This window comes from Doryrhamphus excisus, linkage group LG6 (assembly GCF_037039965.1).
Source record: "Doryrhamphus excisus strain RoL-2023G ecotype Guam linkage group LG6, RoL_Dexc_Guam_v1.1, whole genome shotgun sequence".
NCBI lineage: Eukaryota > Metazoa > Chordata > Actinopteri > Syngnathiformes > Syngnathidae > Doryrhamphus > Doryrhamphus excisus.
In genome coordinates, this window is record NC_136362.1 from 15,463,680 (window position 1) to 15,491,529 (window position 27,850).

Here is a 27,850-nt window from a genome sequence, read left to right on the forward strand (position 1 = left end):
AGGATTGCAAGGTGTCTAACATTCACCAGATCCATTAGGGATGTTTTCATGGAGAAGTGGAAGAGAATTCCTGTAACTAACTCTGCAGCCCTGGTGAATTCCATGCCCTTGAGGATTACAGCAGTGTGCCATAACAATGTTGCTCACACTAATTGTTGACAATCTGGACACTGTGAAGTGTACTCACATTCATTTAGACAATAATGGTTGCCTATTGACTTGTTTTTAGTGGCTAGTAAATGTAAATCAATACTCATATAAAGCTGCACACTGATTACTCATTATAATATTGTCCCTTGCAAATAAATTATGGAAATATAATAAGTAGAAGAGTGTGACAAACTTACCCTGGTTGTGTGTGAGAGTCAGCACATAATTGTCAACAGTCGACAGAGGGGGGTTCCACCTCAGCAGGGCTCCTTGTGGAGTGATGTTGAGTGCGGTCAACTCTGACGGCATGTCCATGGCTAGGGTTGGAGGTTGAGGCAAGGGAGGTTATTTGGAAAAGCCTTTGACAATAATCACCATTCATGTCAGCATATGTATCTTCAGGTTTTATTAACCATAAAGAATGTGTTTCCTTTCATCACACAAAGACCGAATAGGGTATTGTCTTGTTATGGCCACATTTGAGGAGTAATTATGGACTTCCAGACATTTTGCATGAATCCTGCTTAATAATGACACTTTGCCACCATGACTACTTCCACCTCAAAGTGAAATTAGTAGAAAAATATGCTGCAGATGTTCTCTTGTTCAACCCTCTAACTAATTTCATTCTCAGACGGCCGAACATGCCAACACTGAGTTTGAATTTAATTAAACCTTTAACCTCAATGTTTCAACCGCAATTCCCTCTCAGGTGTGTTATTTTAGAACAGCACAGAACACGGCAAGCCAACACAGAAGATTGTCAGTCTTCCGAAGCTGTCTGGATGACGTGAAATAATAATAGTATCTGACACTAATTAGAATAAAACAAAGAAACAGTACGTGTTAAAATGCTGTGGTGACTCGGAGTCCTTATCTCTGTGATAAATGAGCAAACTTGAATAAAGTCATTACTTTAATTGCAAAAAGGTTTAAGTAAATTATGCAGAGGATTATTCAGTCTATTAGATGGGCGATTGAGAATATGCAGGGGGAAAAATGGTAAACAGGCAGCTCTCCTTTATCAAGGTTTCTGATAATCCAATCACCGTGTTCCATCTTCTGATTGCACTTGTGAGTCACTTGAAACCAACTACAGTGTCTCTGAAAAAAACAGACCAATAAGGTGAGACACAGTCCTTACACGGAACAATAGTCTGCCTTCTGTTGAGTTTAATTCCACAGTGTTAGTGCGCTATTATGCACTTGAACGCATCCGTTTAACTTCAGGAAAAAAGGCTTTTTATTTGTCCTTTGGTGGTTAATTCAGGAACATACCAGCTGTCCCGGTTGGCCGTGAGGTCAGTCTGATTTGTGCAGCGCCTCCGGCCATTATGTTCACCAGACAGAGCAGTTAGAAAGACATTCCTGCCTACCTGTGTGTGCTCCAGCATTATGATTAGTAAAGCTGCAATGCTGCACCCGCAAATACACAACACTTTTAAGATACATGGAAGAATGCAAGATAGTGCTTCATTATGGTAAGTAATTACTATTAACATTTTTATTATAATTGGCACTGGGAAGATGTAGCATGTGTGGTATGGCCCATTGTTTTGTTCAATTGTTTGCTGCACTTTTAATAGAAGCTTAGCAGAAGTCGAAGATACCGCCTAATGAGATGAGCCCATGTATACGCCCAACAATTCACAGACGGCAGCTTTGTAAAAAGCAGGCTTCGCTACACATCTTAAAATAAAGCCTGGAGCTATGCCAACTACATATCTACAAGCCAGCTACTAGTAGCTGGGAGTTTCACCATTTTGTTTTTCTTGAGTGGATAGGCTAAACTTGTGTGATGTTGCTGTTAAAATGTGAGTGGAATGTTAGCACTGAACCTCACATAACTAACACTTGCGTCACAGTGTTTTATGTAATATATGGCATATGGAAGGGAAGGTTACAATAGATCTTTTAGCAAGGTTTATGTGCCAGGGCCTCCAGGGAATGACAAAAAAACGAGAGTCATTTATTGATGGTACGTTATTAACATACGTATTTTAGCCAAGTCTATTAACATATTAACAGTTATTCAGATAACCATAGCCTAAACAACAAGCCTAAGAACTTGACAAACATAACTAGTTTACTTGTAGCTTGTAATCTGCAGTATATGATTTTCTTTTGGGGGGCATTTGTGTCCCGTTGCTCTAGAGTACAAGTTGCAGGTCCAACTTAGGTGTAGTTGTATTTTCTGTGGGAAAAACGTCATTTTTGTCAGAAAAAAAAAAGAAAAATAATAATTAAAATATTAAATCCATGAATTTGTGTGAATGCTGATCTATGGTATCTGTAGGATATATGATAAATAAGAAGACACACACTTTGCCAGAGAGAGACAAGGACCAACATAAATCATTAGCTTTAAAGAGGAACTGCACTTTTTGGGGGAATTTTGGCCATCATTCACAGTCCTTATGTGAAACATGAACATGTATTTCTTTACCTTTTCTGTGCATTCTAGCGCTAGAAAAGTAGTTAATATGAGCTATCTAACAACAAGCAGCATTGAAAATACATATTTTGATGGGAACAAAATATTTAAAAAATGCCAACAATGTTCCATTTACATAACTGACTTGTATATATTAACCAAGCTAGCGCAATATTATTATTGTAGCAGTTAACTTGAAAAACTATTTTTATCTCACGGACTAACACGACGTACAGTCTCAGCGTCATGAACAGATGGAAGAGTGGATACCTAGCTCTCTATTTCACTACAAAGACTCAACAAGAAGCTTGTTTGCTGTCAGTATTTTTACCTGAGGAGTGGAGCACACGTCTCGTGCTAGAAGACACAGCCATCCCAAGCAGAGCGGACATCGTAAGTGTTGTCGCTGCTGTTGTTGACAGAACTAGCATAAGTATGTGTATCAATGCGCTGAGAAAAGAAGTTTCGGTCATGTTTTAAATCATCAAAATACGGCAAGATACTGCAACTACTCCATGTTATCATCAGTGTTAATGTAGGATCACAGCATGTAGATCAAACGATGCGTTATAAGAGGTTTCATAGTTGAACTAGGTGTACCCTAATGACAGCATTGTGAGCTAGCTGATATTAACTTTTTTGTCTTATAATGCACAAAAAAGGGAAAGAAACATGTGTTTATATATCACATAAGGATTGTGAATGATGGATGATGATCATTCCCATTAGGGCTTGCTAAAAGCACTTTGTAAGTATCTAAATTCAAGCATAAATGCTCAATTTTGTGTGTTAAAAATACTAATATGGGACCTTAAAAGGATACTTGAGCCTCATAGCTATTCCACAAACATTCTCCCAACTCAATGTTCATTGGAAAGAGGATAAATTAGGCTGACTGTAATGATATTTATACTAAAACTCCAGTGTTGTGGGGAGAAACATTTATTAAAGGTCCTGACATTTTCCTTATGAGCCCACTGTTAACGCTTAAAGAGTCCATTTAGTGTCAACTGTGTCCTGGCAAAATGAAATATAGTTCCTTGAATTTTAATCTACTCCGATAATTAAAGTAGCAATGCTATGACGTATTTGTCCAGGCGCTGCTATTGTAAATCATGTGTTTGTTATTACTGGCATTAAAGTGGCATTAAAAGATTCCTGGTTGGGCATTGTGAGGAGAATGTTATTTACCACTTCTAACAAGCTTGACTTTATGTTCTTTTCAGCCTACTATACAACCCCAGTGGTGCTGCTCTTTGTAAGCACACTGGGATTGTTAGTGTCTGATATCATGGAATTGTGAGGGGCACAACAGGACAAAGATTAAAAAGCAAAAGAAAAAATTGCTTAATTTTTCTCCTCGCAATAGATTCTTGAAACCTGGCTTTTTTTTTGCAAAAATCAGGGCTCATTGACATGCAAACACACCCTCTTCATTCTACTCACTCACACGCATACACACACACACACACATTGAAGATTATGCATACACTACAGGGAGTGTGTTAATCTTGGGTGAAGGAAATTCTTTGAGCGAGAAGTGTGTTCCATATTTCTACGCGCTATGCTGCTCAATTCAGATTGGAAAAATAATCAGAGGTGATTCCTCCACTCGTGGGGGCGGGGGAGATTTTAGAAGGAAGCGACGGAGCGAAGGAAACAGAAAGTGGGCAGAGACTTGGCGGGAGGCGAAAGAGGATAAAGAGGCAGAGTGCAGTGAGATGAACTTTGGAATAGGTTACCAATTACTTGGTCTTGGGGTGGACATTTTCATCTATTGCAACAATGCCAGCTGTACCCTTTGATTTGGTGTGATGTGTCTGTTTGTTTGCGAGGACAGTCCTTTTACACACATTTTGACCAACCCAGTGCAGAGCAACTCTTACCCTTTGTGGCAAGTAGACTAAATGAGACATACTTCTTCATCTCAACAGGTCCCTTGAAAGCATCAAGAAACCCTGACATCTCAATTAATATTAAGGTATTCAATACAATGGAATAAACTGTAATATAAGATCACACAAATGCTAACGCAGCATGAAAGGTAGGTCCACCCATAATATAACCCACTAAAGCAGATGATATGAGTTTGGAATGGAAACTACGATTCAAGCCAAGATATTGTCAGTATGTTTTTAGAGGAAGAAGATTAGGGTATGCCTAGGGACAAACCGGGACTAACATTTCCATTCTCCGGGGTTCGTTCAAATTTGTCTATGTCAATTCTTATTTTCAATGCGCAGTCCGCCGACCAGAAGAAATAGCTGCAAAAAAAGAAGAAGCCGGTGAAGAGCCTTTGCCTTAATTTCATCCAAAAAGAGCGGTCAGCTCAGTGAAATATTTGCAATGACATCATGCAAAGGAAATTGTATCTCGAGATTCATGGTGCCTCATCTTTGACGCAATATGTTGGACTTCCTCTAAGCAGTCATGCCAATGTTGCAGAGGATTTCATGATGCCAAAATTGCAGGATGCAAATTTATTCATGTACTTTTAACAAAAGTCGGGAGACACAACACGCTTCCAGTCTTCAGTGTGATGAGTGATGTGCACAACATCCTGTTTACTTATGGTAACAAAATACTGGTGTCATAAAAAGTAGCTTACGCAAACATTTAGGCAGCAAACTATACTAGTGCTAACTATGGTAACTCAGCTCGTAGACAAACCTTTTTTTTTTATTCTGCACCCAGGTTAGTATATGGTTTTTTTTTGTTGTTTTTTTTTTAGGTTGGTATATGTTAAGTACAAGTAGGATCACACTGTCACGAACACATAAACAACGGAAATGGTTTTTCATAATGGCTTTTTGTAATGGTTTTTCTGTTTAAAAGAAAACATGTTTTGTGAAAGTGTAGTCCTGTGACAATATATCTGTGAGAAACTCAATGTGAAGTTGATTAAATAAATAATTTAAAAATACAGGGGAAGTTCAGAAATGCCATCCAAAAATCCTGATCCATGCATTCATCACAACCAGAATCGACTACTGCAACAGTATTCTCTACGGTACACCTTCCACAACCCTCAACAAACTACAATATATTCAGAACTCTGCTGCCCACCTCCTCACCTCCGCCCGCTCCCATGAACACATTACCCCTGTCCTCCAAAACCTCCACTGGCTTCCCGTCCCCCAACGCATTCACTTCAAAATTCTTCTCATCACCTACAAAGCCCTCCACGATCTGACCCCCCCATATCTCAGACCTGCTCCATCCACACAATCCCTCGCGTCCCCTTCGCTCCTCAGACTCCAACCTCCTGGCACTCCCCTGTGAGACCAAGCTCCGAACCTGGGGTGACAGAGCCTTCTCCATCGCTGCCCCCACCCTCTGGAACTCTTTGCCCCATTCACTCCGTGCTTGCCCTGACCTTCCCACCTTCAAAAAACAACTCAAAACCCACCTCTTTAAATCTGTTTTTAATGTCTAACTTTTTATATCTAACTGCTGTGCCCCGCCCCGTTTTTTCTCATGTTTTAACTGTGTATTAACAAAGTAATGTTGTATTTTGGTGTGTCTTCTACTCTGTTTACTTGCTTTTATTCAACTCCATTCTTCTGTAAAGTGTCTTTGAGTATTTTGAAAAGCGCTATACAAATAAAATGTATTATTATTATTATTATTAAAAAGATCTCTGGTTAGCACCAGAAAAAAACACAAGAATCGTTAGGAACTGGAATTGAAATAACGAATTGGAATCGTGGGAATGTTCAAATTCAAAAGATGCCCAACCCAATTTTGCCCAAATTTATCACACGGGTGTATGATCTCGTACGCTGGATTTGTTGCATAAAAAAAGATAAAACTCAAAACGTGCCATTTTTTTTTTTGGACAACTACATTGTCCAAATGTACTATGGTACTACACAAGCACTATGGTGGCGCTGCTATGAAACGCTGAAGTTTGATTCGAGTTGGATTCACGTAAAATGTCTCATACGGATGAGTCCACGCTATAGAAAAACACCCAATATAACTTTATGGTGTTCAGTCAAATCAACATGAAATTTGGTCCACACATTGAGAGGGGACTGACAAGCACGTGTATCAAATTTGATCAGGATTGGTCAAAACCATTTTCAGGAGCCTACTGTAACTGTTTCATTTTTGATGAAACAGTGAACTGTTGTTCCTACCTGTGAAGACTGAGGCTGTGACCATTTTGCTCTCCTGGCTCCCCCTGACAGCATTCAAACTGATCTCATATTCAGTAGCAGGGAACAGACTAGACAAGGTGTAGTTGGTCACATCGCTGTCAATCATGACGCTATCCACTCGACCTGCAGGACACACAGCAATACTCAGCTTTCTCCTCATTTCCAAAACAAAATGTAAGTTAGTGTTCATTGGTAAATATGACGTAAAAATCAAAGTACAGTACCTCTGGCTGACTGATAGGACAGCTTATAATACTCAAATGGAGCCAGAGGTTTGATCCAAGAAATAGTCACTGTGTCCTCGGCCACAGCAGACACCGTCATCTGTTTGGGTGGATCCATACCTGTAATGCACACTTTGGTCAGGCACACAATTAACCACGCACTAACCTGTACAGTTATTGTGGAAAATGGATGTTTTCGTGGGTCACATTTGCGACTAAGTGAACTCTCAGTGCACATTTTGAATTTCAAGCACAGCAATTTACATACACTTTTAGAGAACAAGCATCATTCAAACTACCTTTTTCAGCACATTTGCATACATAAGACTGTCATTTGGCCGGGGGAGAAAAATGTAAATATTTCTACAAGATATTCAGGGAGCAACCTGTCATAATGCTAAAAGTCATAGGGAACATTCACAAGAGATTGTCCGTCTCGTCCCACCCGCTGACAATTTTAAATGTGTTTCCTGCAACTGTTAAGTTGCTGTGCTGTGGTAAACGTTAAAACAAAGATGTGTGCAAACAATTAAACGTATGACAGTTTCATAGCTATGCAAGACAGTCAGAAAACGGTGTAGCAAAGGAAAGTAAGAGATGGGAATAATAAGAAGATGATTAAGGCACTCTCTGCTATGAGAAACATTTCAAATCAAAAGAATAATGACAATTATTCATGAGCAGAGGGGGTAATTTATAATTCCTGGCTCTGAAATCCTGTAATTTCCACTTGGCTAAAAAAAAAACAAAACTTTCTATATAATAAAAAAAACATGCCCATTCAGGCATGGTTATCTTACCAATTAAATTTGCTTTCGTATGGGCGAATGTTGAATGATAGCTTATGTTGTTTATTATTTAATGAAGCTTCCAGGGAAAGCAATAGAATACAAAATAACACTACAGCTTGCTTCAGAATTCATTTACTCCAACACTATTAGTGATAATGAATGAATGTTGATGCCTGTGTGTGTGTGTGTGTGTATTTGTGTGTGTAGACCACTGAGCAAAATCTGAACTTAGGAGTAGTAGAAAGAGTAAATAGTAGGGATAGGACCGGGTATACAGTTTGAGGAGCGAACGACCCATTATTTAATAATCTGAGAGTTGCTGTATCGATAATAATCAGCCATCTGTTGTTACAATAGTATTCATTGCTTTATGAGCAGCCAGACCAACAGAGGTGAGTACTTCTATTTCTGCTTTGTAACATCATTACTTTGAAATGTTGAGCATGGAGTGTTGACAACACTATGCTCAATCTGAAATTGTTGTACATCTACCATTGTTATGACATGTTGGGATTGTTTACTTTGAGCAGAATTTTTATCACACGCATGTGGCAAATACTATTTACTTCTCTGTGTGTCATTATATAAAGGGCATTGCACTGTTTATTTATTTTGGGTTATTAATTGGACAGGGGATGCACGGCGGACCGAGTGGTTAGCACGCAGGCCTCACAGCAAGGAGACCCGAGTCCAATTCCACCCTCGGCTATCTCTGTTTGGATTTTCTCTGGGTACTCCGGTTTCTTCCCACATTCCAAAAACATGCTAGGTTAATTGGTGACTCCAAATTGTCCATAGGTATGAATGTGAGTGTGAATGGTTGTTTGTCTATATATGCCCTGTGATTGGCTGGCGACCAGTCCAGGGTGTACCCCGCCTCTCGCACGAAGACAGCTGGGATAGGCCCCAGCACCCCCGCGACCCTCGTGAGGATAAGCGGTAGAAAATGAATGAATGAATAATAATAATAATGGACAGAAGGTTAAGGCTTGTGTTTTTTCTTTATTATACGCATTCATGCTTGTTTATTGTTGTTGCACACAGGAGTATACAAGCAAACTTAAGTTAAGACTTAAATGTTTAAAAATTTATGCTTGGGGATATGATGTGCTCTTTCACACATTAGAAAATACTGTCAGAATGACACTTTCATTGAATTGGCGTCTTTATTTTATAAGATAAAGTTTAATGTCCACAACAACAAACATAAACCGAAGACTTGAATCTAAACCGTATCGAATCGTATCATTTGTACACTGCATCAAATCAAATTGATCGTTCTGGATTTCCAAAGTACTGTTTTTGAATCGCACCGTGACCTGTGCATCTATATTCGAACACAATAAGCTACATGTGTGCTGGGTGAAATGCTCTTATATCAACTTCAGTCTCCCATCTAAGAAGCAGGGTTGCAACTTGTATTATTTTACCAAGCCAGCAACTGAAGATGACAGACGCGTCACTCCTGTCACCACACCTCCAACTGTACAATTTCAACACCATTATAGATGATACAGCAAGTCGAAGTCAAAGATGACAACCCATAGCACATCCAACTATTGATATGAGTACTCACTGACTTTCCAATGGGAAAACCATCACTGCCATCACTGGCATGGATTATCAGTTTAATATGAGTGATAACAATACACAGTCAGTAGGAGTGTACTTATCACCTCTGCCTGATTTGTGTGATGCTCACCTGTCGTAAGGGATGCCGTAACGGGCTCAGAGGTAACGTCCCCCTGTATTGTAATCAGGCTGATGTCATACTGAGTGGAGGGCAGCAGACCTTGCACAAGCGACCTGGTCTTGGAACCGTCCAGGGTCACCTTAGAGGTGTCGGTGCCATCGGCAGAGCTGTAGTTGAGGATGAAGACGTCAGCGGGCGGTGCCGGGGAACTCCAAGCCACCAGCACTGAGTCGGAGGTCACCTCGGATAAGTAGAGGTGAGAGACGGGCCTGATCCCTGAATGGAATATTGGTCAAACGTCATGATAGGAGAGTCTCCAAGACAGCGTTTTCAAGGATAGAAATGGTGGCCATTGATGGAAATGCACATGGATGGACGTAGAGCTGGTGATGAAGATGATACAATGCTTGGAACTGGATGATAACAATGATCATAGGAGATGTTCCTGTCAAAAAAAAACGACGGTAAAGCACATGAAGCAGTAAGTTCATGTAAAGAGTAATAGGAAACACCCTCAGTCAAAGTGAAGGTGGTATACTTTGCATGTGACTGCTATTTACTTATGTCATTAAAAATTCAAGCTGCTGAAGATCAATACATGATGTTTTTCTTCAAGACAAGTCTCAGGCACAGAAAATGAAATACTCCTCGTGGAGTGGATGAGAAGATGACAAGTAATTAACTTTTCTCCTTTGATCTCCCATCTTATCGTGCTGTCATCTCCCTCCATGCCTGATGGTTGGAGTCTTGTTAGTAGTGGTCCCACAGATTATGGAAAATTATGAAGTTCATTATGATGATGAGGTGATGACAGCGGTGGTGGCCATGACGGTGAAGAGAAGAAGAATAATGACAGCAGATGAGACGAAAAAAGTCATCAAGAGGATTTAAGGACCAGCAAAAAGACAAAATCCATCAGAAAGCAAAATTATGATGGGCGATGTGACTGAAAGTTCCGTAGATTATGCGACTCGGAGGAAACCCAAGCATTCATACAACATGAAAGGATATAATGTAAATAGCAAATACATGCGATTCGAGATCAACAGCCCGCTACAAAATTTTAAATGTACTAACCGGTTCTGTAAGCTTTTTATTAGAGATGCTCGATACTCCCTTTCTAACTGAGCCAATATGCAGTTCACAAATAAACACTGTACACACAAAACAAGACAAATACTCAAATACGAGTACAGTAATAGAAATGTCTATTTTGCCTCAACAAAGTAATTTTAAAAAATCATGACCAATGGCCAACTTAAATGTTCTGTGACTATAAACAAGTAAGACAGGTTAGTCTTAATAAGTTAAGATCAATTTAAATAATGCTGGCAACGATACAATTTGGAAAGCTGCACATTTTTATGGTATCAGCAGAAAAAAAAACAACACCCATATGAACCAATTTGTTGGCCTGACATTCTATAGGTCCTGCATTCATTTTTAAGTATTGTTTTATATTATATGTATCTGAGTCCTGTTTTGGGGCCGCACGGTGAACGAGTGGTTAGCATGTTGGCCACACAATCAGGAGATTGTGAAGATCTGGGTTTGAATGTCCATTGGGCATCTCTGTGTGGAGTTTGCATGTTCTAACCGTGCGTGTGTGGGTTTTCTCCTGGTACTCCGGTTTCGACCCACATTCCAAAAACATGCTAGGTTAATTGGTGACTCCAAATTGTCCATAGGTATGAATGTGAGTGTGAATGGTTGTTTGTCTATATGTGCCCTGTGATTGGCTGGCGACCAGTCCAGAGTGTATCTCGCCCAAAGTCAGCTGGGATAAGCTCCAGAACACCCCCACAACCCCAGTGTGGATAAGCGGCATAGAAAATTATTTTTTTTAGGTTGCGTTCCTACTTGTCACGTTTGAATTCTGTTATGCTTGCTCTGCTAGTACAGTTCGCAAGTGAAGTCTGCTGGTGTTGGATACAAAGACATAGTATACTTTAGAAGCTTTTATTGAAATAACTAATGCTATAAAGACAATAGCAGAATATAAAAATAACCTGTGTATTCAATCCAGCAGATGGAATTTTGGTCCGTCTTTATGCATATGTTCTTTACTGCTCAGCCTTCGGTCAACACAGCCGAAAAGAATTACTATTGCCTATTGTTATAAGACAATTCTCTTACCAGTGAATGCATCTATGGTGGCCACGTTGCTCTGCTGTCGTCCTCTACGAGCTGCCACTGTGATGGTGTATTCAGTCCCGGGCTCCAGGTCTGTCAGAGTGGTGGTGGTTTCATCTTTAGGCACGGTCAGCTGGAAGAGGAATTTAATTACAAGAACATACATACAGTATGCTTGCAGATTCATTGGAGATTAAAGTATCTATCTAAAGTTACATGTCTAATTATATGGAGAAATGTTCATCAGTCTTGTTTACCTCAGTAGACACGCCAGAGGAGGATGTAAAGGTGACTTTGTAGAAGTCAATTGGGCCCTGGACCATGCCCCACACCAGGGTAATTGTGTTGTCTGTCGAAGCCGTCACGGTCAGATCCATGGGAACATCCAGACCTGATAGAATGGAAGAAGACCCACTTGTTAAAACTGAGGAAAAGGGGCTTCCTTCACAAGAAAAGCAACAATGAAGATGAATAGATGAATGGACGAGGTACAGTAGATACTTGAAAGGGGGCTTAACAGGTCACAACAACTATGACCATGCCATAAAAATGGCATTAAAGCAGTAGATGGCAGCCAAATTATGGTATTTTCTGGACTATAAGTCACACTTTTTTTTCATAGGTTGGCTGTTCCTGCGACTTATACTCCAGAGCGACTTATAAATGAAAAAACTGTTTATGTTACATAAACACTGGACACCTTTTTCATTCATGTTTATTTTTCGTTTAGCTGAATAACCATTGTGTTAGCATATCTTACACCTACTCAGCCTGTTCTCTATTCTTTTATCGTTAGATCTTGCCTTCCAAGATGATTTAATGTCTGTTTTGGTCAAGTAGTTTGGAAAATAAATTACCGGCAAAAGATGCGACTTATACTCCAGTGCGACTTATGTATGTTTTTTTCTACCTAATTATGCATCTTTGGCATTGTGCGACTTATACTGCGGAGCGACTTATAGTCCAGAAAATACGGTACTTATATTTTACTCTGACAACAAATGAGCAATTACAGGACACTTCTGTCAATGTCTTCTGTCTGTTTAATGTTTTATAATGGTTTCATGTTTTATAATAATCTTATAAGATAATCTTAATAAGAATCTCCTAGCTGTGTGGCCTTCTATTTCCATTATTTCCTATTGGAACATTTCAGGAATGGATTGTTTTAAACATTACAAGTTGTACTGCATTTTTTTCATTCGGCTGATCATTTGCTTCCCGAACAAATGTCTGAATTGGAATTAATTTACAATCTTAATTATTGGCTTATTAACACAAAAATATGTAGAGGCCAATTACATTTGAAGTCTTTTCATTGTTGTTACTATAGCAATACGCTCTGATGATACATATGTATCCAAATATGGATTGTTTGGCCTTTATTGCAGGTATTTCCTTCCTTTGATAGAAAACAAACATTAAAAAAAGCTTCACATTCTGACTTCCTGAGAGACAAAAAATGGACTGTTTATGCTTGGATGACATTAAGGCTGCTCTGAATACACTCTGATGTTGTGGAAAGCACTTCCGCATCTTCAAATGTGCATAAAACATTCCAACCATGACATCTTTCCAATTCATAAGAATACAAATGTGATCACAAGGAGTGGCAGCGGCAGGTATGTATGTATGTTTGTGTGTGTGTCAGTGTTAGCTGTTAATAATGATTAGTCTTGACATGGGGGATGCTGGATGTTGCACATTCTGTCTTGGAATAAACTGTGCTTATTTGTATTCTAAGGTGCAGTTACTCAATGGACAAGAAAATCAAATGGCATTGACAAAAGCCAGTGTTGAACCCTCCTCTATTTATTCATCAGCTGATGAAGCCACACAAAAAAAACCTCCAATATGTTGTTAATCCTCTCTGCTTTCAGGGACTCACACTTTAATGGGATGAATATCTGTACGTGTCGGACATACAGGGGGTGTCGGAAGTGTTGTGCTGTTTAGAGCTGTTTGCCAAACACTGATAGACAAGTCACACAGATCAAAGAGGATTTCCACAGGTGCAGTGTTAGGAAAACTGCGACATAATATTGACATTTGCACTTGACAGTGGGGAAATTGAGATGTGGAAATGTGGAAATATGGCACTGGTCTTTTTTTAAAGGGGACCTATTATGCTCATTTTTGGCCTTTTGTATTGCGTTGTGGACCCCTATAAAGCAGACATAAAAAACCACGCGAAAAGCTTTCTATATCTTCCAGAATCTGCACCTTTGTATTCCAGCTATATTTCTTTGGATTTCCATGGAAATTTAACCCCTGAGTAATACACCTGAACACAAGTTTCATGTCTTAAATGACTTATTTTCTCTGATGATATGTACTATATTGGTTAATTTGTGGTTCTAATAATGTTAATACCTGTTTTGAGAAGATTGTCAACTGGTTGTCTATGCTCTAACTATGAAAACATTTGTGACAAATAAATCCTCCTTTGCGGAAATTCACTCATCACGGTTGGGTGTGGGGACAATTAACAGCAATAAACGCTAGATTACTGTATAATATTTTTAGCGCTGCTTCATTAATCATTGTTATCTTAAAATTAGCATCATAACTGCTCTTGTTGTTTGCTAATTTGCACCTTGTGGTTTTCAAGTTCATGTGTCCAGATACTTAGTGATGGACAACCTAATGATGAGTTTTCATTTAAATATAATTCACAACCAGTTCAAGGGGGTATTTGTATTACTATTTATACTCTTTTTTTTCATTTAAGCTGAATAATAAGAACATAACCTGATAGTAGAATGAGGTTTTTAATCCATAAGGTTTTTTTTCACCACATTTAGGTAATAATGGCAAAATCACATCAAGTCCAGGGGCGTTTGGGGAGGGGAATTACAGTTTAGATGTAAACCGTTTCCACACTGATGAAAGGAACTCACTCACCCGTTCTGGCGTTCATCGTGGCCGTTGTGCTCTGGTTGTCACCTCTCATGGCAGAAATGCCAATACCATATTCCGTCCCAGGCAGCAGGTCTAAAACACAAATTAACATCCAAATATGGGGACACAAACACAAGATAGAGAAAAAACAACCAACTTCCAATTTCCTTGCTGCCAATATGCCCAAAGGACAACAAGCATGTGGGCAAATACAATCAGTTGTGTAGCCCATCCCCATGTAGAGCTCACTCCCATTTTCCTCAGTAGACAGCAGATGAGCTGTGATAATACCACAACGATACACTGTGCAAATAACCTTCAAGGTGGTTGATGGCAATTTCAGAGGCATGCACATACGCACAAAAGATGGTCTACACTTACCAGTGAGGGTGGTCTTTGTGGTTGCTCCCTCATTTCTTGGTACAATGACTTTTTCGTATTGATCACCTGCCAATGTGCTGTACACCACCTGGTAAGCATCCACCTGCATGGGCGTATGATTGGGTGGGATAAAACTATTGCTCACACACATTTTTATTTTTTGTTGAAAGACTAATACTACAGCGGCTGCACGGCAGCCGAGTAGTTAGCACACTGGTCACACAGCTAGTAAATCCGGGTTCGATACCCCGCTCGGGCATTTCTGTGTTCTCCTCGTGCATGCGTGGGTTTTCTCCGGGTACTCCGGTTTCCTCCCACATTCCAAAAACATGTTAGGTTAATTGGTGACTCCAAATTGTCACAAGAGAATTGTCCAAATTGTTTTAAATACCGTAGCAATGACCATATTTCAGACATAGTTGCTAATTGTGATTAATCATGATTAGTTAATTAAAATTTTTATTAATTTGATTAAAATGTGTAATCATTTGATAGTACTAATACAAATGAAATATAAGACCACAAATGTTTTTTTAGTTAATAAAAATGAATTGTCCATAGGTATGAATGTGAGTGTGAATGGTTGTTTGTCTATATGTGGCCTGTGATTGGCTGGCGAACAGTTCAGGGTGTACCCCGCCTCTCGCCCAGCTGGGATAGGCTCCAGCATGCCCGCGACCCTCGTGAGGGAGAACATGCAAAGGGTGGGATTGAACTCGTGCAGCCAGAACTGATATTTTAATTGTTTAATTATGTAAAGATGTATTTAAATTAATTTATTCTCAAAATATTTATTTATATACGTATGTACTTAATTAATGACACATTTTATTCATTATTTTATTTAACCTTACACTTCCACCATGTCTCATCCATTACACAGTTTGTTCACTTCCTGTGTTTAGATTTTTGTTAACATTTTCTAGTGTCTTTGTTCTCATTTTCATAGTGTTCCTCCGTACCTGTATTTGAATAATCCTAAAAATAGAAAAGAGCGATACAATTATGAACATGTAATTATGGCTAGTGACTCTCAGTGGACTGATCGTTGTTAAAGAGGCCTTTCTTTTTCATCTTTTAGAGTGAAACATTGTAGAACAGAAATATTCTGTATATACCCGTAGCAGCAACATACTGTAACATACATGTTTTTTAATAATGTTTTGGATTGGGTCCGAGTGAGAATACCTGTGCTTCGCTGTTATCCCATTCCAGCTCCAGTGTGGTGGAGGTCTTGGAGAGGAGCCGAAGGTTCTTAGGGGTATCGATCTCTGAGAAAAACGATAAAGCTGACAATGTTGGGGACACTTGAGACCAATTCTTCGGGTAGGGGATGTGAACATGCAGACATCAGCATTTTAATCAGCATCAGAAACAGATGTGACCTGCTGTGTTGTACGATGATCCCACTCTATGAGCAAGCACCAGCAGTACTACATGCATGCGGAGAATACACATTACCCATTCATAATAATAGGTATACCAAGCTTTGTACAAACTTTACGGGACTCTGCCAAATGACCTTGAATAGTACCCCACATCAGGCCATGTGTCATCAACAGTTCTATTCCCGGAGGCAGGCACAGGATAGCATGCAGCATGATTACCCCATCTGCCTGCTGTCAGCCCTCACCGGTAGTAAATTCAATGGATATTAATCCACTGGTGTTCCCGTTTCTCACGCCACTCACAGACACCTCGTAACGGGAGCCGGGTCGCAGGACCTTCACAACAGAGAAGGCAGAAGACAGTTATTGTCACTTTCTTCTGAAAATCTTTACACACAGAGTGGTGTAATGGTTTGGTTTGGTACATTTTCTGTACAGTAACAAAAGTTAAAACTGCTTAGGTTTTGTGTAAACAGCTTAAAAATAAAAGTGCTAGCATGTAATTCTTCCAAAAATAACATTCTCAAATAAATGTTATCTGTTTATGTATTTCACTGGGAAGGCCAAGTGTTCGCAAACTGGGGAATTTATGTTTTCAAAATTTTGAAACTCTGGCCTCTCCTTGGCATGACTCGCACTAGCGAAGAGCTGGCCTACACTGTATTTGTTTATTTGTGACTATATTTAGAGGTTATCACATGGTTTGTCTGGTATCAGGCCAGGTATCATGCCCCCTAAGTGTCAGTATCAGCCCGAGACCAAAGGATCTTATTATCACATACTATTTAATCATGAGCTTATTATCACATACTATTTAATCAAAAGACCATTTTGTTTCCAGAAAATTTTCAGTTTATTACATGTATTATATCTAAACAGTGTAAACACAATAATTGCAAAAATATTTCAACAATAATATTTTATCAACAGTCTTATCTTATCACTGTCTGACAATTAAAGTTCCATTAATCAAGTTTGGGTTTTTTGGTGACTGGAGAAGCACTAGGAATATTTATAGTGTGTGTTCACGCTCGTGTGCTGTTCTCTGATTGGTTGTTTCATGGGCACGATATCAGAGCAGCGCGCTCTGAGTGGACAGCTACGGGGGCTGATACTGGACATGGTTAAACTCTATATTTTATCAGTATCACTGCCCTGGGCTTTGACACAGTATCATTTCGGCCTTTTCCCGTATCATTCATGGGCGGTTTCTAGGGTACAGGGCCAATTAATACTGTAGTATGTGATAATGCCAGTTACTCATCCTGTCCCTCACTTCATGTGTCCCATGGGGGAACTTGGCACACCTCTGTACCGATTGTAGCGTATCTATAAATGTGATTACAAATACATGCACGTTGCACACCACGTAATACCACATTACTACACCAGATGATGAAGCAGCATCCCCCCCACTCACCTGCAGGGTATACTGGCTGAGTGTGGGCTGGAGGCGGAACGTAGTCCGTGGCCCCTCTCCTCCCACGAGGCCATAACGCAACACAATCTGATCAATCTTGGCTTTTGGCGGGGTCCACTCTAAGAAGGCTACCGTGTCGGACACGTCGCGCACCACCAATTCAGTCGGGCCATCGATCACTGCAAAACAAATACATGGTGGCCAATTAAACACAACATATCGATCAAAGCTGGTATTTGGTGACCTTTGTATCAACTATTTGGTATGCAATTGGGGAAAATTAATTACTGAAAATAATTTTTTTTTGGATTTGCCTCTATATAGCACCATAATGTGATTGGTAAACTTTTCAGCTTTAAATTAAGAAGTTTGACAAAAAAACTGCCAGTCCAGGGTAAGAAGCAAAGAAAATGGATGGATGTGTTTAACAATAACAATAATTAATTATAATAATAAAACAGGTAGCTTAAATTCAACTCTGACACCACAATGTCACTTCCTGTCTACACCTTTGGAATTTTTTATTGCAACACACACAAACCCAAGTTTTATTTATGTCTTAAATTTAATATTTTCTGTGATCATATCTGTTATATGGGGTAATATGAGTATGAATTACTGTATTTCTGCACCTAACTGTATGTGCTAAACATTAATAGTATGAAAGCTCCATCAGAGGTCTGGAGTCCAACAGTAGCTTTTCACAGACTTCTTATGGGGAATTGGTTTTTTTAATCGGGAAATGTTTCTTAATGGGTTTTTGTGTGTATTTCATTAAGCTTTTCAGATAGAAATAAGAATCATACTCAAGTTTGACACATTGCAGTGCATATTCACGTGTATCCTTGATGTATTCAAAATTGGGCCCTGGGGCCTTGTCCTGAAACACAGCTAAGGAAGACAAAGCTAAGAACCGCATACCACATCAGGTGTCTTCCTCCTTTTGGTTTTACTCTCGGACTCCTCATCATACTTCGTCCATCTTAGAGGAGGAATAAGTTGTTCTTATAAATAACTGAGTGGCTTCAAATATGTCCTCCCCTTATTATGTTATCCAATAAGATGTGTTGTCACAGGCTGTCGTGAAACATTAATGAGCAAGCGGCATCCCTTCATGCTTAATTAACTCATGACTTGAACAAAGTCTAGACAGAAAATTATTGTTTTGGCTCCAGACATCAGTCTGAAATTTTATATAAGTTTTGAATTCAATGAATTCAATTTGAAGTAAACCATCTGGACTAGAAGTGAAGGTCAGTGTCTGTTTATTTAACACACATTTTGCCAATGCATGGGATGTGTCACTTTAATTAAATAAGGACAAGTTGCAGGCAGGCTGGTTGGTCGATATACAGTATATTTGGCAATAACTATGAAGCTTATTGCATTATTCTCAATATTGTATGCATTTTTGTATTATTGTTGCTATTACAAGGCTGTGGCTTGTCAAAGTTAATTTGAAACATACTTTTTAAGGCATACAGTAATTACTACATAATATGTATACATAAGTTTTAATTACCTTAACTTATGTAAGAGCAACAGTAAAGCCCACTGCACTACAATTATAAAATAATGTTCCAATAATAAGCTCCAGCATACCCCTGCAACCTTAATGAGGATTAAGCGGCATAGAAAATGAATAAATGAATGATGCATTTATGTTTAATTTTATGAGAACGAACAGTGGAACCTTGGTTAACTTCTGGAAGACCCCAGTCTACCTAAAATGGATGCAAACTGAATCAAATGGTCCCATCACAAATAATATAAATCCAATTATTGTGTTCGAGAAAGCCCAAACTGTTAACACAACACATATTTTTATAGTATTTATGTGACCTGTAAGACTTATTATCTAATTATTTTTTAACAATCTGTGTGAATGCCAACATGCAATGATGGCAAAGAGGGAAATCATCTGCCCGCCTTGCTCACTATTTTCTTCTCAAAAAACGCAGTGTTCGGTACTTGAAGCAAAGTTTTCCAGGTGACTTTATCTCACCAGCTAAATTAGACAAGAGCAAATGAAAAAAAAATGGCAGTGACGAGGCGTATACAGTTCTCTTGTGAAACACGTGGTGTACGAAACAACTTTTATTTCAAGTTCACCAGAGCAGTCCAAGCTGTCGTAATTCTACACTTGATCAAGTTTAAGATTTGTCAGATCAAAACATGATGGCTTCCCAAGACATAGAAATGTGATATTAACGCCCACTGAACTACTTCCTGAATCTTAACATCTAGTATCCATACATGAGCACATCAATGTTTAATCCACAGGAATCAAAGCATGTGAAAAGAGTAGCGTCTTAAAGACAAATGGACTAATTTACAGTAGTTAATCTGTAAACCAGTATGCGTAGTATTTTTGCACTTACGTGTAGTAACAGTCGCGGTGAAAGGCTGACTTCGACCCTGGTCCCTGAGCGCCACCAGGTTGACTGTGTACTCCTCCCCTGGTCTCAGACCAGTTTCCACAAAAGAGGTTATGGTGCTGGGCAGCTGGGCGGTCATCCCACCATCATTGTCCTTCAAACGGAACAGATGTGAAAATATGGTAACAACTGCATACGCAGCATCATATACTGTATATCAGTGGTTCCAAAACTTTTTACACTCCTGTACCATTTCAGACAGTTGACCTCAACGCACGTACGCCTGCACGCTTAAAAAACATGAACCTTTTCATCTTAATTAACTTGAAATATAGACATAAATATTGGAACACCAATGTAGGACTCTTCAATATTAAACATCAATGCAGAAAATAATAATCTAACCTATTTATTTGTTCATATGATACACACACAGAACAATGAACAACTTCATGCGCTGTCTCCTTTTTGCTCAAATTTCCCATTCTCATAATTGCTGCACTCGTAATTGTGAGTTTTAGGCAGTTATTGTTTTTCATTCATCCATTTTTCATTCACCCCCCCATGACAACTTTGGGAATCATATGCATTTGCTTCTAAAATACAAATGTGTGTGTGTGATGTGTTGGAAGGAAAGAGATTGCAAACATCCCCCATTCCAAACTGTAATTATAGTTGCAATTTATTTAATTGAATCACTTCAAACTACATAAGCAGTGCGGGCATCAACAAGTACAAGAGTGATCATTAAATAGCGAGCAATGCTAAACGATTCAACATAAGAGCACATGACGCTCCACCTTCCCTTTTGCTCTTTAGTTGCGATAACTTCCTCCAACAAGGTCATTCCAATAATGTAAAACTGGTATTGTTTCTGAGTATGGTTGTATTTTCACACAGGAGGAATACTGACTCCTTCATTCATGATTTGTGGGGAATTGAGATGTCATTTTAAGCACAGGGACAGTTTGTTTTGTTTTAGTTTGTTTTTAGGAGACCAGGTGCTTTGTTTGGAGAGGCAAGACGTACTGCATTAAAGAGGAATTGCAGTATAAACATAAATCAGGCCAGGAAGAATATACAACAAATAAAATGCATGAATATTTAGTGGTGTTTCATCACACTGCAGTGTAAGACAACAAAAGAGTGCATTTATCCATCATCTTTAGATTAATACATATGCATCACAAGCAGGCTTTTTTCCATACAAGATGCTGCACACTACCCAATGCCCTGCTTGCCCTGCTTCCCACAATATTGAATTTGACCAGGGTTAATGGGACAGGCATTATTTAACACAACTTCAAGATGTTATTTGTTATCTATTGATTTCACAACTTGCCTTAACCTTTGATCAACTGTCTTAAAAACTGTTGTTCCTCAGTAAAACATTGATCAGAATCAAAATTAATTGATGATAGGCAATTTATTGTTTGTTTTTTTGGTGCTCAAGGGCAACTAGTTTCTTTGTTCCCCCCCAAAATTTTGCTTGACGGTGGCCATGTTTTTCAAACAACCTGTCTCAAATTTTACAGAAATGTGCTTGTCAGCTCCCTAAAGATGTGTATCAGATTTTGTGGCGATTCAAGTAAACAGTTACAGTGGGTGTTTTGTAGGGCGTGTTGAGCTGTGTGACAAATTAAAGTCAATCTGACTTATGGGGTTTAATAAAGGCGTCACCATGTGGTGTATTTAGCAAAAAAGCAAACTCATAACTCACTTATTTGCTAAAATATATAGTTAGAGTGACTCCTTTCTCCCGATACACCTCCCTGTCCCTTGGACTAAGATTAAGGCTATTACTGTTTTATCACTTGATCTATCTATCTATCCTCTATCCGTCTTTTCTATCCTAACCCAACCGGTGGAGAAAGATTGCTGTTACACAGAGCCTGGGTTCTGTTCAAACTCCCCAGAGGGAGTTTTTCCTTGCCTCTGTTGCTAAGTGCTTGCTCTTGTGGGGTTCAGTTGGTTTCTCTTTTTATTTATGAGGAGCGTGATCATAGACCTCATGTGTAAAGTGTTAATAAAATAAAATAAAATGTAAGTGAATTGAGGCTGCACGGTGATTGAGGGGTTAGTATGTTGGCCACACAGTCGGGAGATCAGGAGAACCTGGTTTTGAATCTCTGCTCTTCTGTGTGGTGTTTGCGAGTGTGTGTTCTTCTCTGGGTACTCCAGTTGTGCAAGTTCGTACTTGAATGAATTTGAATTTTGAAAAAAGTTCAGTTCATTAAAAACCTTTTAGGTGAAAAGGGAGAATTAAAGACTTGACTTGTTTTTAAAAGTAAAACTATGACATCCATCACCACCTAAAACTGTCCATTGTTTAATATTATGTGATGTCCTAGTGAAAATGTTGAACAATATTGAATATAAACTGCTTTTATTTATTTCTGCTTTTTAGCCTATGCATGTTTATTTTGTCATGTCCTGTAAACAAAAGCCACAACAAATTATAGTGTTGTTTAATGTGATGAAATCAATTAGTAAACACTGAAAAACGTCCCTGGGAGCGCAAGACATGTGACCAATCACAGCGGAGTGGGCGTATCTAGAGGTGGGCCAGGGGTGAAGTAAATTAAACAGACTGTTTGGATAGGAAGCAAAAAGTCCATAACAACATGCAAACTCCACACAGAGATGGCCGAGGGTGGAATTGAACCCTGGTCTCCTAGCTGTGAGGTTTTTCAACCAATCTTTTCACACCTGTGATTGTCAGTTCTCTAAAGCCGGGTACCAAATTTCCTGGTGATTCGGCACAACACACTTAAGTTATAGTGGGTATTTTATAGAGCTGTGTAAGAAATTCCAAGTCAATTCGGCTTATGGGATTAAACTTAGAGGTGGAATAACAGCACCAAGGTACCCTGCAACACAGCAGGGGCACCTGTTATGACAGATTTTCACCCTTGTGTTTGGAAGTACAAGTAGAAATGTTACAGAACAAAACCCATCCAGTCAGTGTATAATCAACATCTGAATTTAAAGAATGTCAATGTTTGGCGATTTTTTCCCCTTGCTTTATTGATTAGCTGGAAGCGGTGAAAAAAACATGAGCTGTCTGCGGTGCTTGTTAAAGACAGGGTGTGAAGTCCACCCCCTCCTCTCTCACGGTATGTTTTTTTTTTTTTTTTAAAGGACAGCAAATTAAACACGTGTTTGCATAAGCAAAGGCTTTAACGCACATCTCCATTAGGAGATTGTCAAAATTCACAATCCCCATTGCTGGATTAAATCCACAAGAGGGGGCTGGGACTGCAAACTCTTAATGTGATTTCCCCAGTGGCTGCAAACGTGGCGGGTGGGGACTGGTGAGGGAGGATCGTTTGCAGGGAAGAGAACAAGGCAAAAGAGGTGAAGGAAGATGGAGGTTACCTTCAGGGCAAGGCAGTAGTTTGGAGTTCACAGCGAGGAGGTGGAAAATGGAGAGTAAAAAGGAGATGGAGGGATGAGTGGGGCATTACTAGGAAGAGAGAGACAGAGAAAGAAGGGGGGTAACATGAAAGATTGGAGCATGAAGAAGAGGAAGAAAGCCCTAAAAGCAATGAAATGAAATTAGGCGAGGCTCTGCTTTTGTATGTTGAAAGAAATACAAAAAAAACCATCTTAACATCAGATTTAAGGCACACCAAAGCATATCTCCCCCAGAGGAGACCTTAAAGGAGAAAACCAATTACTCAGAGAGGGCATGAGATTAAAGTGGCCAGAGTACCTGGGAGTTTACAGCCAGATTTAGAAAGAGAGCTTTTTGATTACTGGCTTTGAACCTGTTATGGCTGCGCTTTGACATAGAGTTACACTCTCTAAGGTCTTACTGGATCATCCAATATAGCCAATAACTTCAAGACAATCCTCCCATTTAATTCAAAATGGGATTCCAGTGAGGGAAATCAACACATTCCCATATTTTGCTGTAGTGCAATAGTTTAAAAGTTCAAATCAACTCATTGTGTTATTTTTGGGATGGAACACTTGTCATTGTAGACTCTGTGTCACGCTGTACCTTGGGTATGAAGCTGATCTCCCAGCCATCGAAGGAATTGTAGAAAGGTTGCCACTGGACCTCCACTGACGTCTCTGTGATGGATTTGAAGACTAAACCAACCGGATTGGAGAGGTCTGGTGTGAAAGTGAGAGACGTATTATAGTTGCACGGCCCATGAATCACATCCATCTCACGCTAAAGGTGTGCAATACTGAACTTTGCGCTCATGAATTTATTTGTCTGGTCAATTGCTCATGTGTCTTAAAGCATTTCTTACACCATTACACTTTACTGAAGTCACATGGTTAACGAGTGGTCTTACTTGATCTTTATCAATGTACCATGACTGCTGTAATTTTACCCACAGTGTTTATTTCCCTAAACCATAAAGATGATTCACTAATAATGGGAGGGATGCTGTGATTTCTGAAGCTCAGGGTAAGAAGCATTCATACATTTAAAAATCAACACCGTTTTTTAAAAATATTTATTTTATTATTTACTCAATTCCTCCTCTGTTTGTCACCAGATTCATCAAGATAATAAGCTCATTCACATGTCCGCTATCTATTAGAACTTTATTTAAAAAAATTCTTACATTTACTGTAATGCCATATTTTCTGTGACAGTTTTCCCATCCATCCATCCAGCAAGCTATTTTTATTTTTATTTTTATTTTTATTTTTATTTTTATTTTTATTTTTATTTTTATTTTTATTTTTATTTTTATTTTTATTTTTATTTTTATTTTTATTTTTCTACCGCTTTTTCGTCACAAGGGTCGCAGGGGTTGCTGGAGCCCATCCCAGCTGTCTCGGGGTGAGAGGCGGGGTACACCCTGGACTGGTCGCCAGCCAATCACAACCATTCACACTCACATTCATACCTATGGACAATTTGGAGTCGCCAATTAACCTAGCATGTTTTTGGAATGTGGGAGGAAACCGGAGTACCCGGAGAAAACCCACACATGCACGGGGAGAACATGCAAACTCCACACAGAGATGGCCGAGGGTGGAATTGAGCCCTGGGCTCCTAGCTGTGAAATCTGTGCGTTATTTTTATTTTTATTTTTTCACTTGGAGAAACAAAAATTATAGAAAAATGTGATAAATGCTTTACTGTCTGTGTAAGTGTGGAAAGACACCACCATAGAGTGTTTGTGTTTGTGATGGCGTATGAGGACAAGTAGCAGGTGACACTCCATCTCAGCTATGAAAACATGTACCAGATTGTTTTCAGATTTTATGAAAAATGAATAAAACATGACGCCACACTTACAGGTTGCGACAGTAATGCTGGCAGGGACACTGATGCTGTTGTTAATGACCGCAAACACATTGATGTTGTATTCCAAGCCCGCTTCCAGGTCTGAGATAGTGCAGGATGTGGTATTCCCCGGCATCCGCATTTCGAGTTGGACACCTAAGAAATAGGAAAGCTTGACCTTTTCAGTTTTCAAGAAGTGTATTTGTCAGCAGATTTCATCCAGCGTGTGCTCTGACATTCCGGCCATTCCATCTTCAGACTCACCTCCTGGGCTGCTTGGTGTGTAGGTCACGAGGAAATCTGTCAGAACAACAGAACCTTCCCATTCCAGTTCGATAGCTGTATCTGTTACCGCTCGGATCTTCAGGTTCATGGCAGGGGCCACTGCAAAATGAGAACCAGTGAATGTGATTAGAGATAGAAAGAAAACCACGATGGAGTGTACTGCCAGAGAAAATGCCCCAAAGGATGGTTAAATCTGCAAGGACTTGTGCGCCGGAAGGTTGGGGAACAGACGCCAGAAACGACAGATCAATATGGGAAGAATACAGAGAGATATTTCTAAAGCAATTCAAATTTACAGTATTTCCCTTCACGCTACCACTGTTCCTTTGAGTTAGGCATTTCAAAATAATCAGCCTTTGCACAAATTGCTACAAAATCTTCAACAAATTGTAATGCCTGTGCTTGTGATTAATGAAGATGTAGTCACCTATGCAATTCTGACTGCATATTGAAGATATTTTGCATGACACTTGTTTTGTTTTCGCAGACATCGGGCAAACGGTGCTCATATTTTGAAGGACGGTCACAGAAGTGTGTTCTTTGTGTGTGTATTTCTTCAAGTAAATATGTGCAATAATTCATTTGCATTTTGGATGTGTAGACCTCCAAATCACCATCTGCTGCTGCTCAGTGAGAACACAAAATGCACAATATGTGTCGCACCAAATTAGAAAACTTGCCAGTGACGTCAGAAAAAGTCGCTAGATTTATCGTGAGGCAAGTGTGAAAAATTTTACACTATACCAGCACAGCAAAATCATCAGCATAATTAGACCAAAAGTGTGAATGTACCCTCAAACAAGCATTCAACCCAAACTCAACAAATTCAATGTCTAGGTATTATCACCGGTTAACTTCTCAAATCTGCTGTTTCTAAACAAAAAGTACAGCTAGCAGAAGTCCAGAGCCATCTGCTTTGTTCCTTCCAAGCCAATGAAAAGGAGCGCATCGGCAACAAGAGGCCAAGTGTTAACACGAGAGGGAGAGCACAGTCCTTCATCCAGGTTGAAGAGGCAATCGTGAAGTCAAGTCATGCGCCGGGAGGAGGTGGTGTGTACGGAATTTCAATTCAGGCTGCATAAACAAGAGTGTTTACAGTGCCTTCTGCCAAAAACAATGAGGGCGGAGGAGGGGAAACAGGTGAAGGACAGGGTCTGGAAAATTAAACAAATGACAACACTGGTTAGAGTGTACGAAATGAGGATGTACAATCAGACTGCCGCCATTGTGACGAAATGTCTAAAAGGGTGTTTGGTATGATCCCATCCTCATCATCTGTGCATCCTGTGATATTAGTCTCCACCACACAGAGCTGAATCCTCCACAGGGAGCCTTTGGACACTTTAGTGGCCTTTTTAGCTACCTCCTCACACACTTGACAGATGGCCACAGGCTGTTTACCATTTTGCTCACTTCTGGCAGTGATTCTGCATCAGAGATTGGGGCTTCTGACTCATTCACTTAAGAAAGATTTATATATTTCAAACACTTGGAGCGTCATCAAGTATATGAAGGTAATAACACTTCAGTACAACAGCAGTAATCCAAAGGCGACAGAAGAGATGTAATGATGAGGACACACTGGTTGTGAAATGCAGAAGATGATTGTAAAAGAAAGAAAGAACATGAAGGTCGAACACGCAAATGAACAGAACTTGCAGAAGCAATGGAAGTCTCTATCGCACCAATCAAAAATACATGGCTGTTCTACATGGCAAAATCATTCATTCATTCATTCATTCATTCATTTTCGAGGGTCGTGGGGGGTGCTGGAGCCTATCCCAGCTGTCTTTGGACGAGCGGCAGGATACACCCTGGACTGGTCGCCAGCCAATCACAGGGCACATATAGACAAACAACCATTCACACTCACATTCATACCTATGGACAATTTGGAGTCGCCAATTAGCCTAGCATGTTTTTGGAATGTGGGAGGAAACCGGAGTACCCGGAGAAAACCCACGCATGCAACATGCAAACTCCACACAGAGATGGCCGAGGGTGGAATTGAACCCTGGTCTCCTAGCTGTGAGATCTGCGCACTAACCACTCGGTCCGCCGTGCATGGCGAAATCAATGATTAAGTAATTTAAATACAATTCTACACCCGTTGGTTGGTTTTTGAGTTGAGCGGAGGTTTTTGAAGTGAGTGGAGGTTTCTGGAGCATTCTTATTCTCCAAAGTATCCTTCCTAAAGCCTTGCTGCAACCTGCTGAAGGTGAGTCTTAAAGTCTCATTAGATGTAATCAGTA

General features: G+C 39.6%; 1 protein-coding gene across 6 annotated transcripts in view; it reads right to left on the reverse strand.

Moving 5' to 3' along the window:
- Positions 1-27,850, reverse strand: part of tnr (tenascin R (restrictin, janusin)) — a 139,116-nt gene that overhangs the window by 27,264 nt on the left and 84,002 nt on the right. For 4 of the 6 annotated variants that reach the window (XM_078791538.1, XM_058066132.2, XM_058066131.2 and 1 more), the window contains 15 exons: positions 25,578-25,697; positions 25,326-25,469; positions 24,063-24,178; positions 20,060-20,210; positions 17,679-17,857; positions 16,504-16,594; positions 16,059-16,159; positions 14,871-14,973; positions 14,493-14,582; positions 11,846-11,979; positions 11,592-11,721; positions 9,465-9,731; positions 6,972-7,091; positions 6,727-6,870; positions 348-467 (listed from right to left, as the gene is read on the reverse strand). In XM_078791538.1, the coding sequence (XP_078647664.1) occupies positions 348-467; positions 6,727-6,870; positions 6,972-7,091; positions 9,465-9,731; positions 11,592-11,721; positions 11,846-11,979; positions 14,493-14,582; positions 14,871-14,973; positions 16,059-16,159; positions 16,504-16,594; positions 17,679-17,857; positions 20,060-20,210; positions 24,063-24,178; positions 25,326-25,469; positions 25,578-25,697 (2,010 nt within the window). The remainder of the gene's footprint in view (positions 1-347; positions 468-6,726; positions 6,871-6,971; positions 7,092-9,464; positions 9,732-11,591; positions 11,722-11,845; positions 11,980-14,492; positions 14,583-14,870; positions 14,974-16,058; positions 16,160-16,503; positions 16,595-17,678; positions 17,858-20,059; positions 20,211-24,062; positions 24,179-25,325; positions 25,470-25,577; positions 25,698-27,850) is intronic. The other 2 variants (XM_078791537.1, XM_078791539.1) reach the window with 2 other exon arrangements.